At 44.2% G+C, this 19,560-nt stretch overlaps 2 protein-coding genes across 2 annotated transcripts in view; both read right to left on the bottom strand.

Annotated features, from left to right (window-relative positions):
* Positions 1–174: 174 nt before the first annotated feature.
* On the bottom strand, positions 175–6,259 carry slc46a2 (solute carrier family 46 member 2). The gene is made up of 7 exons (XM_080476536.1): positions 5,696–6,259; positions 4,493–4,663; positions 4,194–4,412; positions 3,914–4,085; positions 2,976–3,059; positions 1,154–1,310; positions 175–896 (listed from the first exon to the last, which is right to left on the bottom strand). Exons 1-7 carry the CDS (start codon positions 6,137–6,139, stop codon positions 839–841), a joined length of 1,305 nt encoding a protein of 434 aa, XP_080332662.1. The 5' UTR covers positions 6,140–6,259; the 3' UTR covers positions 175–838.
* A 3,686-nt stretch (positions 6,260–9,945) lies between these two features.
* palm2akap2 (PALM2 and AKAP2 fusion) overlaps positions 9,946–19,560 on the bottom strand; it is an 81,006-nt gene continuing 71,391 nt past the window's right edge. Inside the window, exons 9-15 of the mRNA XM_080476535.1 lie at positions 17,378–17,599; positions 16,817–17,179; positions 15,581–15,679; positions 15,366–15,467; positions 13,881–15,285; positions 13,611–13,789; positions 9,946–11,241 (exon numbers count right to left, since the gene is read on the bottom strand). Of these exons, the coding sequence (XP_080332661.1) occupies positions 11,083–11,241; positions 13,611–13,789; positions 13,881–15,285; positions 15,366–15,467; positions 15,581–15,679; positions 16,817–17,179; positions 17,378–17,599 (2,529 nt within the window). The 3' untranslated portion in view covers positions 9,946–11,082. The remainder of the gene's footprint in view (positions 11,242–13,610; positions 13,790–13,880; positions 15,286–15,365; positions 15,468–15,580; positions 15,680–16,816; positions 17,180–17,377; positions 17,600–19,560) is intronic.

Genomic DNA, 19,560 nt, shown 5'->3' with positions numbered 1-19,560 from the left:
AGCCTTAAAGAGGCTCCGCCCACCAAAAAAACCCGAGGCCAAACAAGAGGGAAGCCGGGCGAGAGCTTTGGAGGCCCAAACGAGAACGCATGGACTCCCAGCTCGAGCAGGAAGAACTTTCTTTTCAGCTCCGTGAGGAGGAAGCCGAACGGTCGAGGGAACACGAAGCTGGGAAAGCCTTGTACCCACATTGTTATCACAGGGGGATCGAAGTAAACACTTACACATACGGACTTTAGTGTAATTAACTAGCATTGGAGGAGTACTTGCACTTGCAGTTGTGGCCCGTCGAGTGAGTTTTGAAAAAGTCCTGTGGAGTTTAAATCAGCACACTAAACTGGGTGGAATTAAAAAAACACAAACCCTCATCTATATTTCCTTCACAGTCTTTTTCCTCAAGCGATCTTCACCGGGGACTTTTCCCCGTCTCACTTCCACTGACAAATCCACATTATGGAGAACGAACGACGACTCACTCCTGCCTTTTTTTTTCTTCTTTTTCTTCTTCTTGTAACAACTTTGAGTGGCTGATGAAATCCGTTGCTGTCTTTTTGCAACAATTTCACAAGTTTTGTAACCGTGTGTGGAAAAATATTCTAGATCGTTTGGCCTCGTTGCGCACGTACGTTCGTCAAAGCCGCTCGACGCGGGTCAGTTTTCATTTTCTCAGATATTTGGAAATGTTCAGACGAGCAGAAAAAAACTTGCTGTGGATTCTTCTTGTAACAGACCGCGCCTCCTTTTCTGCAGCTTCAACAATGTGACATGAAAGGCGCTTCACTTTTTCCAAAAATTTTTTTTAACTCGCAGCGTCCAACATGTCGATGCAGCCGCGGCGTCAGTCTCCCGGGACTCTCTCATATCGTTGTCTCTGAGGCATCCTCCAGCTAATTATACTGAAGGAAACAAGAGGAGGAGATGTTGAGAATATCACAATATACTGTTGGTATAGTTGAAGTTTTTAAATCTTTTTTTCCAGTGTGTGTCTTTACTCATATTTATCTTCTATTTACACAATTTAATCTACAGTGCTTCAGTAATCTGTGATATATCTGCTTGATTTCTGATACTCTTTCCTTATTTGCTCTCCTCGCAGCTTGTAAACTGCTCTGGACCTCGCAGATAAACCTGGAATTCGACCGGCTGATCCTACCTGATGGGGATCATTCCCAGCGTGGTGAACATGCTGGCCAGCATGAAGACGAAGCCCGGGAGCCAGTCCAGCGTTCCCTGGTAGATCTTTGTGAAAGCAGGGATGTAGGCCAGGCCGGCAACCTTCAGCGTCAGCTGCAGGAAGGTCAGAAAGGTGCCTGATGGGACGGCGAGAGGAGGGAGGGGCCACAGATAAGATAGGGAGTGAGATCGACTGAGAAGCTTTAACTGTTTTACGACATGAAATATTCTGAGAGAGGTCTATTTGCTCAGGTGACATGAGACAAACCTCCCGCGAGAGAAAGCAGATTAAAAAAACAAAAAAAACCCTCTTGAATCGGTGTGACTCAGAGGAAACGGCTTCATGTCGGTATAAGCCAACCCGACCGGTCTTATTTTAGATTTCCAGTAAGCGCTGCTTCCCTGTGTCCGCATACCTGCCTGAAAGCTGCCTGAAAGCTGCCCAGCACAGATAACAGAAGGCGGGTGGCTCGATTAAACACGCTGGGATTTATGGTCAGGACTCGCCAAGATCCAAATAGTCACGCTTTAACGATTAACATCATTTGACTTCTTAATGTCTCAACTTTAGCCAATCCACTTTTCGCAAGTTTGCACTCGAGTACGACTCCTGTTCTTCACTTGGAATCACGGCGAATTGATATTTTGCTTATGTCGCGTGCAAAAAAATGTGGGTGGAAAAAACGTCCGAATCTAATCGGATGGATTTTGTGTTAAAGAAGCTCTACGAACATTCTTACTTATTCTTTGGTTTTTAGATGACTATTTAGTTTTTTCTTAAATGGCAGGTTTATGTTGGTTGATTTGACAGTTGGACCTTTATTAAAAGGAACTGAAAAAAACCAAACATTTGATTAGAAAACAATAATTTCCTCTTTGGAAATGTCATTGTCCTGAATGTATGACAACATATTTACAATATTGTAATAATCTGTGAACTGTCACTCAGCGGACACAGATGAATGATTAAATAAAGAGAAACATGTGAGTTTCCCTTTTTTTGACCAGTTGTTGATCTTTCAGGCGGAAAACTGGAACTTCCACAGCTCTTTTACATGAACTTTGCAGCTTTTACTTCTGAACTGCAGCGGGTGACGACAGCTCCCAGTAACACCTCTGGTTTTAGTTCATTTAGTGTAAGAAAATGATCATTTCTCCACTTGTATTTCCACACAGCTCCCGTTTTAGAGTCTATCTGCATGTAGATTGTTTTAAAAACCACGGGGGAGGGACCTTTTTAATTCAAGTTTTTAAATTGAATAAATAGTAAATCTAAAGCAGGGGTTAATAAAACGTGTGAGGACGTTCATTTGACCGCCTTCTGAGTTCTTTTTATTTCTACCATTGTGTTGCTGTTTTTTTCTCCATTTTCTCTGTTGCCTCTTTATCCCCTGAAATTTAGTTTTTTATATGTTTGGACTTTGGTTTTAGTTCCTTGTTTTTGTGTCCTTTGTTTGGATGCCATTTCTGCACCTTCTGTCTTTTTCAACCACACATTTCATTCTCAACAATTATATGGAAAAAAAATCCTGTTGGGAAAACCAACTAGGCATTTACATAACGGTGCTATTTCTCTGCGTTCGGGCCTTACATTTACATATAAACGCAGTTCCGACTCACCACAAACCAGGATTTCTGAAAACTCCGGCCACAGCGGAGACTTACACTGCCCCCTACAGGTTTGGAATGCTCATAGCAGCTCTGAACCAGGTGTATAAACACAATCTGGCTGAAGGTAACAATGACTTTACCAATCAACAGTATGTGAGCTGAGAACTTCGTTTGCAGCTGTGGGTACTCACCGCACGAGGCACTCGGGACCTGCTGTGACAGCAGCGATCTGATGGTCGGCATTGGGATGAGAGCGAAAAGGGTCAGTGAACGAGCTGCAGAAAGATGAAACACCCGTTAAGTGTTGCTTTTCTTTCACTTCTGCTTCTTCGCTGTTTATTTTCACAAAAATAAACCACCGCACACGTCAGGCTGACAACAGAGCTGATGCTCGCTTAAATGACCGTGTTTATATGCCCTTGATGTTACACAATATGAAGTTGCAATTATTTTCTGGGTTCCACAATGACGCCGAGCTTGGTGTGGAGTTCTCCCTGTGCATCCATTGGTTTATGTCTGGTTTCTTCCCACAATCCAGAAACATGTATGATTTTCTTTTTGACTGTAGATTCTGTCTCTGGATTCTCCGACTCCAGATTAGTCTGTAGGTGTGAATGTGAATGTGTCTATAAGCGGTTGCCTACTGCCTGTGTTAACAGGTATGAGGCTCGTGAAGACGGAGAGTCTCGAGTTCACACCGAGTTACTGACAGATCTTTATGGCTTCTCAACACTTCCACTTCCTTTATTTGGTTCCTACATTTTCGTGCTTTCGGCACCCCGCTTCATCGGTGCTTGTGGCATTCACGTTTGAAAAACCAGTGAACCAGTTTCAATACTGACTGAGACACATAGTGTATAGGAGAAACATGAGCACACTCCAAAAAAAACCCTCTGAAATGATTCACATCGAAGCCTTTCAAAGTATAGACAGACCAAAGAGTAATATTTGCTTGGAAATACCATCTGCAACCTTTAATAGCTTTGTATGTAGTTATGTAAAGTTACCAGTAAAAATACTCCAGAGTTGGTAAAAGTGTCTTAGTAGCTGAAAACCGTGACCCCCCCCCTTCCCGACTCATGAACACACATTAGTTGTGGGCCCAGAACAAACGGTTCCTCAGTCTCACCAAGGTAGAACATCCAGGTTGCAGTGACGAAGGACATGAAGAAGATCCCGGAGGCGAACGACAGCATGCCGATGAGGATCAGATCGACGTCGCTGACCCAGCGACGGAATGCGATGACGCCAAGGAAGCTGGTGAGAAAGATCCCACAGCCGGCGGCATTCCCATAACCCACCTGGAGAGGAAGGAGGAGAAAAAGAAGGAGTGAAAGTCAAACAAAAAGGCAGAGTAGCTTAAAAAGAGGTGAGAGAAAGAAGGCGTAAGACGTCGTTCTAGCGTCTACCTGAGCGGCCGTCCAGCTGAGTGGCTCCTTCAGCACAAAGGCGCCGAGGATTTCCACGGCTCCGCCCACGGCAAAGTCGTACAGGAAGGCAGCGGCGAACAGCAGAGCCACGTTCACCTTATTTATCCCGACCGCAGCCTCGACGACGGGGGCATCAACAGAGGCAGGCGAGAGGAGACAACCGTCCTCCTGCGGCTCTCTGCTGCCAACTTCTTTCACCTGCATGTAAATATTGACATTAAACATCCCGAGAAAGGTGAATGGGTTCCCGGTAGGATTGCACCTTCAACAACACTGACCTGCAGCAGGAATACGGCGAGCAGCAGACAGAGCAGGTGGAGCAGGGTGCTCACGATGAGCAGGATGCTCCCGTGACCCAAACTGGACGTGTAGAGCAGGAAGAGATGACCAGACACCAGACTGCCCACCAGACCTGCCATCCCATACAGCAGCTCCACCACCATCATGGCCTGCAGCACAAACACACCAGGTCAGAGCTTTAAAAGCACAAATAGCTCTTTCTAGTAAAAAAGTATCTGCAAGGAAACTAAAGGAGGAACAGAAATAGCATAATATACAAGTGAAACTGCTGATAAAAACAATAAGGTGTTTTCAAAAACTATACAAAATGTTTAGTACTCTTTTACATCAACAGTAACAGGCCTCAGAGTTAATCAACCCGCCTGATGCATAAATACATGTGTGCCTGAGTACTGATAGTTTAGAAAACAAGTTTAGAAAAAGTCTGTTTTTGCAAAAATATTTTTGCAATTAGTACAAAATCTCAATGAAACCTTCTGGTGCGAAATGTCCAAATAACTTCTTTTATAACTTTGACATTATGCCCCGACAAACTGGCAAACTGCTAAAAAGCAGATTGTGATTCAATCAACCTGGTGATTTATATTATAAATTCTTTTGTAGCAATAAGTGAAGCGGCAATGTTTTTACCTTGCTGACATGTTTCGGCTGCTTAAAAACATACTTGCTTCACTTGTCTTTACAGAAGAATCTCAAATATACCTTTAAAAATGACTAAATGAACATGGGTCTGATGTTTGACAACCCTTATTAATGTTGTACTACAGTTAGGTAGTAAGTACACAAATATACACACACATGAACCGTTAATAAATAAAATATATACTCAAAATATATCTATATCTGATACACACGCACACACCTGGACATATACAAAGAAATACATATGTATTTAATTCAACATGTCTACTTCTCCAATAATATAATTATATAATGATCTTTCATCCTGAATCTTGAAAAATATATATATAATTAGAGTAATGCATATATAGTATTATATTATATATAATTCCTGTTATTGACAAAGCAATTAAATGCAGTTTAAAAGTAAATCTAAGTCTTTGTGCCTTCTCCGAAGTGTTCTAAACCACTTCCACTTGTACTGAGAACAATCGGAGCCCAGTAAGAGAACTTTTATTCCAGCATAAATCTTCCATCCTGGCCCTCGGTAATCCACAGACCTTGGATCGGTCCGTGCCGGTGGATCCCAGGGACACCACGGTCATCACCCCGGGCCAGAAGGCTCCGAACCCCCCGGAGAGGCCGAAGACAAACGCCCCCCCGAACATGACGGTGACCGGGAGTCCGGACACGACCACCAGCAGGAGGGCGAGCCGGGACAGCAGGTAGCCGCTCAGCGGCGCCACGATGGGGGCTTTCCTCCAGCCGCGGTCGCTGAGCCGGGCCAGGAGCAGCGCGGGCAGGATGGGGGTGAACCGGACCACCAGGTTGTAGATCATGTAGAAGTCCGTGATGGCTTTCTGCCGGCTGTCCTCCGGGGACATCCCGGGGTAGGAGGCGTTGACGCTCCGGTCCTTCACCACCATCTGCAGCGCAGTTTCGAACAGCGTGTTGCCCAGCTGCTCGAGCACGATGACCGGCTCGATTCGCCGGAGCAGCGCCATGAGGCCGGAGGTCCAACACCGGCAGACTCTCCACTGCACCGGGGGTAAATGACACACCACTGGAGTGTGAGAGTGTGAGTGTGTATGTGTATGTGTGTGTGTGTGTGTGTGTGTGTGTGTGGGTGTGTGGGTGTGTGTGTGTGTGGGTGTGTGTGTAAACACACTGTCTCATCCACTTCCTCATGAAACCAAACATTTCCAGCCCATGTAGTCCTACACTATCGTCATTAGAATTTATTCATCTAATTATTGTTTATTCGTAATTTTATTTGGAGTTTAAAAAAAAAAGAAGATAAATCACAATAATATTAAGTTGTTTGTCTTGTTTTTGTGAGCTGTGACAACATTCAGAATTCAAGTGCTTCTGAGTTGTCATGGAAAAAAAAGAAAAAAGAAGTGAAAGTGAAATGTCTTGAAGACACACACACACACACACACACACACACACACACACACACACACACACACGCACACACACACACACACACGCACACACGCACACACACGCACACACATTTCCCATGTCAGTCTCCCAGTGTGACTATTGCTTATTTGTTTCAGCAATTTCACTCAACTGTTTCAAAGTTTCTTCTTTTTACCATATTTTCCTGACTATAACTCACTTGTTTTTAGTTGTTTGGATAGTCATGTACCTTCTTTTAAGAAGTGATTTATATATATATAAAAAAAACACACTAACGTACTACCTTGGATTACTAGATTTTCACTGTAAACGACACAGTGCTGCTACAGTACAATCACTGAACCTCCATTACTGCCATATTTCACAGACCTCGCACCCATAATGTGATGGAAAAGTTCTACAGCTGAATTAAAATGCAAATTTATTGGGAGAATTGTTTTTTCCCCTCTTTTGATGGTGCAGTTCAGATGCACCATGGTAAAACTTACAGTCCAAAACTTGAGCACTTTTTTTTTTTTTTTTTACATACTCTTTAATAATCAAGCATTAACCCGAGATTAAAAAAATAATAAGTACAAATAACAAAATACAGCGCAAACTCCCAGAAATAAAGCACTCGGAACACACACAGGTTCAGGTTTTGTTTTTAATGAGAAAATATTCATAATATGTGTAGTAGGTGTATAACTGTGAGCCTTACATGTGCGATAAAATAAGAACGCAGAGTATGAGCGTACAAGTGGTTAACATAGGAACAGAGGTTATACCGTGTACTGTATAATAAGCTCGCTTCACCACACGCAGACGGTGTGAGTCCTAAAAAACGAAAGAAAGAAACACACTACCAGCATTCAGAATGATAAATAAAATCATCTCCATGAATTCAAACATCAAAAGCATAATAATAATAATAATAATAATAATAATAATAATAATAATAATAAATCACACAATTAATCTCCTCTGCGTGTGCTTGACGTCTTTTTAAACGAGGACTTGGAAAAGTCTTGGGGGGGGGGGTTTAATTGCCGCATCTGCTGAAATTCAAAATGTTTCTAGTTGCGCAGCGTACGTGAAAAATAAACAAAACAAGTGCTTTTAATACTGCCTGGCAGCCGCGATTGCTCTCCAGAAAAGGTATTTTTCCATTTGTAAGGCCAGCTGACTTTCCTATTGTCCTTTTCTTTACCTCAATATTAATCTCATATAAGCACCAGCAGCACTGTACCTCTTGCGACTGTGTGAATCCACACGTTCTTCTCTCTCAGGCCCCCGAATAGGGGACACTAGTCCTTTTAAATACTTTGAAAAGCTATAAATTATTAGATGTGTAGAACACAAGAACAGGGAGGATTTTTTTTTGTTTGTTTTTGTGGTTCATTTCAGACATGGGGTTGTGGACACTCGGCGCAGGCATGAGTCTGGTTTTTCACTTCTGTTTCGACGCCTGTGTTAATGTCCTGCAATCTCCCTGCACAAGTTGGAACTCACTTTACTAAATAAGTAAATAAGATTGCGAGCACAGAGGAAGGCCAGTGCCTTGCTGAAGGACACTTGAGTCAGGACACCCCCACAGGCACAGGTCGAACCTGGAGGCGTGTTTGGTTTAGTTTCCGGGGGAGTGAAAGTCGTTTCTCATCTCAGAAAAGAATCTCAAAGGCTTCTATGAAGACAAGACGGATGAGTACAATCATTTTGCTTCGTGTTCAGTTCAAGTGGTTCAGATACATTTCATCAGGCTGTAATAAACGGAGCTGAGTGTGTGTTTTCAGCCAAGTGTGTATACCGATTTGTGTATTTGTAGGGGTGAGTGTCTGCCATGACATTTGTAGGTAAACACTCAGATTTCTATATTTGTATATTGTGAGTTTGTGTGTGTGATACAAGGACCTGTAAATAGCGCCACCTCAGATAAGCCTATTTTTTTTGGGGGGGGGGGGGGGATTTTTCTGTAATTCTGCTCTTCATTGCTTTCAGTTCAGACCAATTGGCTCAAATGTTTGTGGAACAAAAATCCATTTGTAAGAAGAGCTGAACGAGACATTTACGAGTCCTTGTAGGCCAGGGGTGTCAAACTCAGATCCTCGTGGGCCACAGCCCTGCACGTTTTCAATGTCTCCCTCCCCTGAATGTCCTGATGGTTCATCACCACATTCAGCACAAAGCCAGATAACGAGCTGCTCATTGCAATCAGCTGTGTTGAAGCTGGGAGACATGCAAAACGTGCAGGGCTGCGGCCCTCGAGGCCTGGAGTTCGACACGTGTGTTGTAGGCGAACCTCTGCACTAACACAAGCTCCGTTTCTCTGTGTCAGCACAAATGTAATTTCAGACACAAAATATAAATACACACATACAAAATCATACATATCGAGATAAACACAAGTGATTTTGCTACTACACTGAAGATCGCTAAGCCCCGCCCCCTTCAAGTGACATGGGACAAATAAGGAAGATCTTTAGAAAATAAAAAAAAATCATCATACCAAATTGTCATTTGGATCAAATGATTGGATGTGGCCACTTTTGGTCTGCAGTCTCTACTCAGATGTCCAAATATTGTCCGTTGCTTAGGAAAGTTTTGAAGTAAATTTGAAGGATTACTTCATTGCAGAGGGGAACGTATCTTTCAGAAAGTGAAGGCGGAGAAAGTGAAATATAACATCAGTATATTGCTGCCATGCAGAAAAAAAAATGACTATCAGGGTCACATAACATGAAACTCTTCTCAACAAATTATTGATAGCTCATGTAAGATTTGACATTACAGCCTAATACTATTACAGCAAGTAACTCAGTAACTCAGGATGAAGTATAAAGTTTGATGTTCAAACAAAGTAATAGATTACAACTATTCCGGTTACGTATGATGTGTATTCTTGATATACAATGGAACTTTTCACCATACAGCATGACGCAAACATAGTACAATGTTCCATCAATAACTTATGATTATTTTATGATAAAAATAAATGACGGATTACATTGTCAGAAGTCCTTCTTGTGGTAATATTACACTATATTGCTGCAAACTTTAGGGAATGATTCTGCATTGGCAGCATTATACTTCTGTAAATTGTTTCCATTTAAAAAGTGACCACGAATTAAATATTCAGATGCATCTTTTATGAAATAAGGAAGTCTCCGGGATACTAAGTCTCTGATCTGAACACTGAGTTGTGCTCCGTCCCAATACGTTCGGCTGTAAGAAAGGAGTGTGGGTCCATGGACACTGTCAGTAATTCTTAAATCGGCTTCAAAGTTCAGGCTGTCTTGATTTTCTCTAAATAAAAATGTCCTGTTTTTGGTATAACAACTTTTTTTCTTTTTTTTAAAATAAAAACTTTTTTTTTGTATATATATATTTTTTTTTTACATTTTTTGACAAACATAATTCTCAGCTAACTAAGTTTAGTAGTAGACACACGGCAGATGTTCATACAACAAATACACAGTCCTACCTTGGTATAATACACAAAACGACTGCCTACACCAGAAAGCACAGGTCAACAAAGCTAACGATCGCTAAAAGAAGTGTTTTTCTTTCATATAAAAACCCTCCGCCCCGTCCCAGTCCCTTTAACAATACACACACTTAGTGAAACGCTGCGTTCGTGGCCAGCAGTAAGTCTCGCCATCACATTGTTCCTCCTGTACATGGCCTGTTAAGAAAAAAATCGCCGCGACAAGAGACAAACCTCCGAGCAAAAATGGCTGCTGATTTTCTCTAAAGGTCTACAGAAACTGTAATAATCCAGGATGGGGGAGAATAACATACATCGTTACACAACAATCACTGACAGTCTAAGGCCAAGTTAGTGATATCGGTTTTGCGCTTCTTCACGAGCAGTTTGAGATTATTAATCCTCCCGTCGGCACTTACAGATTGAATACATGGACTGTGTCTGCCCCGGGGGTGAGCTGAGGGGGGGTGGGGGGGAACGGCGGTTAGAAAGGGGCTCCCGATGGTGCATTTCACCTCCGTTTGCAGCCTTCCGGCCACGTTATACACTCGGTCTATCGGCGTGATTTGGCCTCTTTCGTCCTGCAAAACCGTTCGGGTCACAGTTCAAATCTGCACACAACTTCTGTCTGAGAAATTCAAAAATCTTTCAACATATTCTGAAGATGATTCTCATCACACGGCCAAAAACCATCACCAGCAAGTCTGTCACAAGAAATCCATTAAAACCGCAGATAGGTGAGAAACGCCTCCGAACATTGACGCCGTTCAGCGTCTATCAGCTAAGTAAGAACAGTCCACAAACGTCTGACTGTCGCTCAAAAACAATCGCAAAAACCCCTTCAAAGTGTCTCTGGCGTCTTTTTGTCTCCAAACTCACATCAAATACTTGAAATCTCTCATACACATACGGTTACACCTTCATTTCTCAGGTCCCAAAGCCACACGGCGATGCATCATCAGGATACTATAAGTAAAATAAATAGTTTGTATTCTCTCTCCTTCCTCCTCACACTTCCATTCATACTCCTCTTCTCCCGGCAGCTGGCTCCACAACTTATTCCTCCTCCTCCTCCTCCTCCTCTTCCTCCTCCTCCTCCTCCTCCTCCTCCTCCTCCTCCTCCTCTTCTTCTCCGTCCTCATTGGCATATATACCGGCTTCCCACTTCAGCGCCATGTTGCTTTTCCGCCTGGTAACACGCGTGGCCTCCAGAACCTGACGGACACAAAGTGAAACAATCAGATGCAGGACAGACGGAGTGACGTCACCGCGGTGGGAAAACACATGCACGCATGCACTGGCTGTCAGATACTGAGGGAGCGCTTGTTTAACCGATATGGCAGAGGTCCTGCAGTATTTGACTCATTTCACTCAGGCTCGGGGAAGGCTTCATGCTCGCACACCCTATTTCACATTTCCGATGGCAGTCCAAACACATCAGGGTAAACACCACCACGGACACGTCGTCACATTCACAGAGGACGTCTCAGAGGTCGGGATTCCGGGGACACTTACAGGGACATGTTGGTATAAATGAAATAGATTAAGCTATGTATTAATAGTGAGTGTGCTGGGTCAAATTGCTGTTTGGGTTCGGTATACATCTGAGTGGCATTTCCATGTCGTGTTTGTTGTGTGTTACACTTTCTCGCAACTTTGAGCTGATTCTTGAAGCCAGGTTGGTACAAAGGAGACGCCTGCGGAGCTTCTATTTGTTTTAGACACAGTAGAACGCAATGAGTAGTTTCACAATGTGGGAAAAAAAGGAAAAACTGATTTTTGAAATAGTAACATTCCATTTTTTGACTATTATTTGACCCAAATTAATGCGCAAACAAGGCTAAATGAACAAGATAAAAACATCTGGGGATCTTTAACAACACCTTTTATAAGACTGACATCACAGAACATAAAGTAGTAGACCTCAAACTTCATAGTTTTACAAGCTAAAATGATGATTTTTGTCAGTACAGTCTTGTTGGCATGGCTTTAAAAGTGGTGTCCCATGTTAGAAAAGGAGGTCTGATAAGCATGTTGACTTGATCACAATATTTCAAGTAAAACATCTAAATCACTAGAAGGCTTCATTTAGCAACCTGCTTCTCCATCGACTGGACTGACAATCAGAAGGAGCCTCGCATTTCATAACTCTCAGTCTCTCTCTATTGGAGAAGGGTGTGAAGATTCCTCTAATCACTAATCCAAACACAGTCATCACTGAATCATTGAATTTTTTGGTACAAAATAATGCACATTGAACACATTTGGTGTATAAAAAAACAAAACAAGTGTGGGGTCAAAAGTCACACAAAATCCATGGACAAGCACATGCAGCACCAACACCACAGAACACAACAAGGCCAAAAAGCAGACCTGGGACCAGGTAAACGACTTGTGTTCTTTTGAAAATCTACCGAGGTGTAATTCACGGTGAATGGTGGAGTTATATGAAACATGTTGAAAGTGACTCTCAGTGGAAGTCTTGAATAGTTGTAAAGTGAATAAATGTCTTCTCCAGGGCACAGGGAAGGATTGTTGCCTTTCTTTGTGAATAGCCTGACCCAGGTCTGTCCATAGAGGCGGGTTACAGGAGCGAAAAGGCTTCGGGGTGCAGCAGGTACCTCAGTGGTTACCTCGTTGGCCAGCAACAAACGGGCATACTGACCGACCAGCAGGGGGAGAAGCAACAAGTACAGGAAATGAGCACATGTGATATCAACATGGGTAAAACTAAATAAATAAATAAATAAGAAATCCAGAATCAGCAACATCAGCCATTATAGCCACAAAACTTACAGAAATAATGACCTGTCCCTTTAAGTGGAATTAGTTTCTTACTTATAAATAAAAGACAGTCTCAAACCAATGAATACCGAAGAAAGAAGGCTAAATAAATGAAAATAAAGGCAGTAATCTGTTTACATTTTTACTAAGGTTATCTTTGATCTCAGTATTGAAGGAAAGAATCATATCCAAGGTTTATATTATATCTGGTTTAAAGAAATACTTATTGTTCTTGAGGGGAGTTGTGGTTGGGAGATTATATGTTCTCCCTGTGAGTACGTGGATTTTCTTTGGGTAGTCTGTCTTCCGGTGCGCGGGTGTACATAGATGAATGGCTGGTGTGTGTGTGCACACCATGAAATTCCATGAACTAATCTTTTTACTGGTTTTCGGTTACTTTGACAGGATCTGACCTGTTTTACGACGACGACGGGCAGTCTGAAGGAAAACAGAGAACAAGTGTCCGTGTTTCACTTTCAGTTTGATTCCCCGTGCCATGCAGGGAATTTCCCCTCTGGTGCTGCACAGGATTTGTTCACACCAACAGGATGTGTGTGATTGCATTCAACCATGCAGACGTTACCAAACCACGGACCTCCAAACATGTATAATAAGCAAAATGATCAGGAACTTGGTTATACTTCCATTTCCTCGGATAATTTCTGAACACATCTACTGATTTTGTTTTATTAAAGGAGTTAAAAAAAACAAAAAACAGATTGCGAATTGTCTGAGGCTCCAACTATCAGTTATGTATGATGTTTCTAAGGAGTTTAATAATCCCCATTGAGAATACTTACACTGTTGTCTTCCATTTTCTCCCTCCTCTTTACTTTGTGTGTCTCGTAGTCTTCCATGAGCGTCTGCATGAAGTTTTTGGGTCGTGAGCCTCCAGAGTCTTCGCTGCCGGCATCAGACAAGGCTCCTTCCGATGGTGAGGGAGAGACGGGGGGCGCAGGGCGAATTTTCTCGATCTTTCCTGCCAAAATTAGGTGAAAAAAACCCAAACGTTACTGTGTTTTCTGAAGCATTAAGGTTGACTTTGGATCCTGCCACTCTGTTTGACTGACCTGGTGCTGTCCGTGCCGTCATGGTGAGTCTGGTCGGCAGGCTGTTGCTCTTCATCTTATCGGCGGGGGAAATAGTGGTTTTTCGAATCGTCGTCCTCACACTGCCGCCGGAGGTGCTGCCGGGCCGGACAGCCGCAACGGGCTGCGTCTCTCTCTGCTTCTTCAGCTCCTCCTCTCTCTGCTGAGCAGCCCGGATCTCCTCCTCGATCATGGACAGAGTCCGCTGCTTCTTGGAGCGCAGGCGGAACGGGCCGCTGGCGGCCTCCGCCTCGGGGCCTCGAGCTGCAGACGCTGTGCTGCGCAGCTCGGCCGCCTCCGAGTATTTGCTGAAGTAGCTGAATTCGGGTTTCTCTGGACTTGGAGGTGAAGGGGGCCGGTAGACTGGTGTGGGCCTGGACACAGGAGCCACAGAAACCGGTGCTGGCGCCTGAACCGGAGCTGGGGTTGAGGATGCGAGGGCTCTGGTGTAGGAGGACTGGATTTTGATCCTGGGGCCTCCGTCTCGGGGTCTCTGCGGTGGTGAGACGGGCTGGGAGGGTGGAGGAGAAGGTGCCTGGAGCTGTTGCTGCGTCGCACTTGCTGAGTGTTGCTGAGCCTGTAGCGCCTCCACCGTGACCGCCGACTGCCGGTCTGGCAGTGGGGATGGGTTGGATGAAGCAGGTGACTGGAAGCTTGGTGCTCCACCTGAGGACACAGGTGAGGAGGAAACGGGCACCGGGCTGCCTGTAGAGATGGAGGATGGAGAAACAGGGGAGCTCAGCTGAGACGAATTCAAGTCGTGCGGCGGCCAATCCCGTCCGTTCTGAGCCGCCAGGGCATTTTGGATGGCGTTCTGCACGAGCACCCCGGCGTGGTACTCCAGCTCGTCTTCTGTCGGGCTGCCGCCGGTCTGCCCATTGACTGGAGTGGTGGGCTGGGGGGTAGGGGGCGACACCGGGGTAAGAGGCTGCGGGGTGGGTGGTAGTGAAGCCCCGCTGTCGGAAATGTTGTCCAAACTAAACACAGTAGTGTCCTGAGAGCGGACCGATAACTCGTCCAGTCCGGAGTCCGACTCCTCGGGGTTGAAGCCTGGATGGAAGTGACCCTTCCCGTCTTCTTCCCCGGGCAGGATCGTCATCACAGCTCGAGCGCAAGTAAATTCTCCCATGATTCCCTCATCGGACCAGGTCACGTGAGTCTCTTCTGTTTCCGCGGCGACGTCACCGCTCCGTTGGCTGCCCCTGCCCGTGGACTTCGAGAAGGGTTTGGCGGAGTATATGTGAGGAGCTACGTCCTTCCTGGTGGCCTCCCCTTGAAGGAACTGCTTCCTGGCAGACGAGAAGTTGATCTGGTCCTCCAGGATGTCATCTTTTCTGGTCATCTCTGGGTCAAAGGTCACCACTGTGGGAGGGCCTGACACCTGGGGCTACAAACAGAGAAAGGTAAGGGAGAACAAAATTAAGTGAAGAACTACATGTGTGATATTCATGTGTGTGTGTGTGTTACCTGTGTGTATGCATAGGGGTAGCTCTGTTTCTGCTGTTTCCTCTCTTGGTACTTCTTTAGAGACTCAAGCTGCTCCGCATCCAGCTGTTCTTCCAATGGGACCTAGCATGAGCAAACACAACATATCAGTTGGTTTGTCAGAAGTCGACAGACCTGAAATAGTAAAAAAAAAAAAAAAAAAGACCTCAATAGGAGTCTTAAGAGGTGTTACTCACCTCCTGAGGGGGGTTCCACCAGCGCTGGGCGATCCCGGGGTTTTTCTTCACTGCCTGGTCTTTGATAAGTTCCTGACGCTCACGCTCCAACTCATGAACCTGGCAGGAAAAAAACAAAACAACGCAAAACGCAAAATAAAACAATTATAAGAGAAAACTTAAGGACTATTCCTTGCACTTGAGTTTTGATTACCCTGAATGAGGCCCACTGACAGGTGATAATCTAAAGAAGCGGCGTTTTATTTTTTTCTAAGAGGGCTGCTACCCTGTTTACATGACGCTGTTGTGTAAACGGGGCCGAGATGTTGCTCCTCCCTAACCCCTGTAATCTAAAGAGCAGTTTGCTGCTTTACAAAGTATTTGATTATGACACATATAGGTGTGTTGAAGCATTGGCTCAAAAACTTATTTCCCAGACGCTCCCTTCCACAAGAGACTTTGAGCTTTGTAACTTGTCCATAATTGACAGTGAAGCTAAAAACTTGCATGTATACACAGGAACATTGTAAATAAATTCTGCCTGCTTTTGACTCTAGACTCTTTCTATGGTCAAATCTAGTTCTAATGCGTAAGCAGGAAAAGTGTCAGGTCCCTTGACCATAAACTGAAGAACTACTTTTTAAATGTTCTTTTTGTTCTGGTATTAACTGTTTGCCTGTTATTACTTGTTTTGCCTTTTTGCAACAGTTTTAATCTTCCGTGTGTGAAGCACTTTGTATTAATCTGCATGACACATGCTATATAAGTCAAGTCTCACTGATTTGATCAGCAGAATCAACAGGAATAAGAAAACTGGGCAAATGTGCAATATTTCTTAAAATCTGTTTCATATTTTCTTGAAGTCAGCAATGACCCCAGATGACCTTTGGGTGTTGCTGTCCCATCATGTGCTCTGTGTTACTCACAGTTACCACATAAATTCAATTGCAACAGTCCCTCTGAAACCACAGTTCACGATTCCATCCAAAGGGTTTCACAATTGTAATTACATTGGAAACTGAATGTGTTTACCACATACACGTACTACAGTAACAACACTTCAATCAGTAGTTGTAGTCATTATACATTATTAATATTACACTATTAATATGCTATTGAAGAAACTGTAAAATTCAGATTTTAAGCAACGAGGTAAGAAGCTCATTCTGATTTAGCAACTATAAAATGAATGTCCCTTCTTTAATGTACAATTGAAATGTGTTGTGTGGTCATATTTAAAACAGTTATCAGTTATACCTCCTCTGAGGGCCTCCTCCTCGTCACCCTGACCTGCTGCTCCTCTCCGGGGGAGAACAGCTTCGCCGGGCGCTTCTCCTCGTGAAACGCTCGCAGCTCAAACTTGGCCCTGCTGCTGGCTGACTCGTCGCCCTGCACGTGCCCGTTGGTCCGCGGGGCCGACTCGTCCTGATGGAGGAACGTCGTCTGCTTCTGTCCCTCCACCACGATCGGCTGGTGGCCGACCGGGGAGTAGGCCGAGACGGACACCGAGGGAGACGCTCCGTCTACGCTGATCGCTTTCATGTGCTCTGACAGAGAGGAGTTTCCATTGGTGGGGGCGTCCGAGGCCGCGTCCAACACCTGGTCCAGATAGCGGATCTCCTGTGGTCAAGGCAGATGAGGAAACTACTGTATAGATATATCATAATCCATAAAGAAAACAGTAGTAAAGGGGTAAAGACAGTCATTTTCATTGTTTACATGTTGCATCATTTATTTGTTTAATGCTTACCACAAGAAACCACACCAAAAAAAAAAATGCCCCATTTTGGGCAGATCTTGTTCAGAAAAGCAGCATACCTGCACCACCTCACTGTCAGATGCTTCTGCCTTGATGAGAACTGCATTGTGGGCTCGGCCGCTGGGGCTGCTGAGGCAGCCATGTTGGATGTGCTGGCTCTCCAGCTCCATGCTTGTGGGCCTGTCAGTGATGACGCTGACCGATTCCTGGAAACTGACACTTTTCAGGGCTCGCTCTCGAGGGGTTGTGTCACTGACATCATCTGCCGCCCGCCACGACTTCTGTGTCAACAAACAAACAACGGACAAAGTCTTTTGGAGGGTTCAAAGAAATGAAAGAGTTAAGTAGTAATCTGGAGTTGGTCCAGACAGATGAGGGCTATTTAAACCTATTTTAACCTCTCACACACCTCACACATTCACACATAATCTGTCAGTCTGCATTGCAGTAGTATGACATTGAGGTAAAATCTCTGCAGCAGCAAGTTGTAGGGAATTGTACCCATCACTGGGGGGCGCTAAGTTACAGGCTGCTGCTGCTGCTGCTGCTGCTTGATGTTTCACTTTCTTCACAGTTTTGGGATGGAATCTGTACAGACGACCATTTAAATATGGGAACGTAAGACGTTCAGAGTGGGCAGATTTCAGCTTCTAGAAATAGAATGGTCAAATAGTGTCCTTGATTAAAGAACTGACTTTCAATTTATCGTCATCACTACCACAGTAAATCCTGAGGCTTTAAATAAACAGCCGAAAACACATTACATTATTTCTATCTTTCTATGGAACAGTCTCCACGCAGATTAAGCTAGGATTAGGTGGCACCATTTGAAAGGAAATTAATAAGCTTTCTTAAAGAGACAAACACAACTTTAAACACAAATTGAAATGTTCTTTCAACCGGGAGAGACATATATGAGGAGTTTCCAATTCAATGCCTGCCTCAAGATTTTCAGTGGTTGTTGCACATCAAAACCATACATCTTTTGCACTCTGAACTTCCTGAGTAAGTAAGTAAATGGGGTTCTCACAGACCCCCAGTTCACTTCTAATAAAGGCTCTGGTCCTTGATTTTCATTAGAACGAAGCCGAGCACTGGCAGGAACAGTTTCTCCTATTAAAAACAGAAACTTTCAAAATCCTTCAAAACCACGATCAACCTGCTTCAAATCATTTGACAATGGCAACTCCATGCTTGACAATCCAGCGCAGACCCAAGATAACAGACGACTTCAAGTGATGCCCTCTGTCCCTTTAAATGGCTTCCTAGCAGCAAAAAGCACTGACTACATTACAAATCCAGACAGGTCAGTTTAGCTCTTGATATGTGGTGATATAAGCACGATTCTGACATATCACACAGTGACGTCCCTTGCTTAAAACAGAAATTATATCATGGCCGAAAAGTATGTCACGCCTCTATTCAAGTAGTCACCAGCTGATTTAACACTGCAGTGTTACATTAATCATTGAGGCGGTTTTTGAACTACCGATGTCTTTCCGCCATACACATTATTCAGAGGAGGTGAAGCAGTTCACAAACCATCAGACCTGTGACGTTCCTTCAATGTTGGGAGACCACTGAGCTGAGAGATGTACTCATTCACCTCGTTGATCTCTTTCGTTGTCTCGATCACCAACAACTGCCTTCCTACGCCTGAGGATGTGCTTATCTCCACGAGGAGCTGCAGACCCCGTTTAGAATAACATGCCAGTGCGTGTGAGGACATGAAATGAGGACCACTTCAGGTTCTCTGTTCAGATAAAGCACAAACATCCTTAAGGAAGAGGCCACAACTGTTTGATGCTCTCTGACACTCCAGACACAGATCAATAACAAATCAGAGTCTGGGTCGCACTGAACAGCTTGAAAAATAATTTTCCCCACCCAGATTTCTCTAAGGTTTCAGTTTTCGTATTCTCCCTCACCCCCTCCCTGCGCGGTCTTCCTTTTCACAGAATATTTTGCCATGTTTTCCTTCCTCCTCCTGCTTCCTCTCTGGGCTTGTTCGGATGCAGAAACAGTGGTCTGTGAAGTCACGTGGAAGATTAAAACTGCCTGCCTCTGTTTTTCCAAAATGCCTCCTTCTGTCTTGTAATGAAGCAACCATGTCCTCTGCACTCCCTTTTTCCCGCCTCACCGTCTCTTCATTACTCCTCCTCTGTCCTCGGAGGGAGAACGTTCTCTGAGGGCATGTTGGTGACCCGTCTGGCTCAGTCACATGCAAATTCTTTACTTTAAG

The sequence above is a fragment of the Lipophrys pholis genome (assembly GCF_963383615.2).
Source record: "Lipophrys pholis genome assembly, chromosome: 12".
In the NCBI taxonomy this organism is placed as follows: Eukaryota; Metazoa; Chordata; class Actinopteri; order Blenniiformes; family Blenniidae; genus Lipophrys; species Lipophrys pholis.
This window is presented reverse-complemented; position numbering and strand designations above follow the sequence as displayed.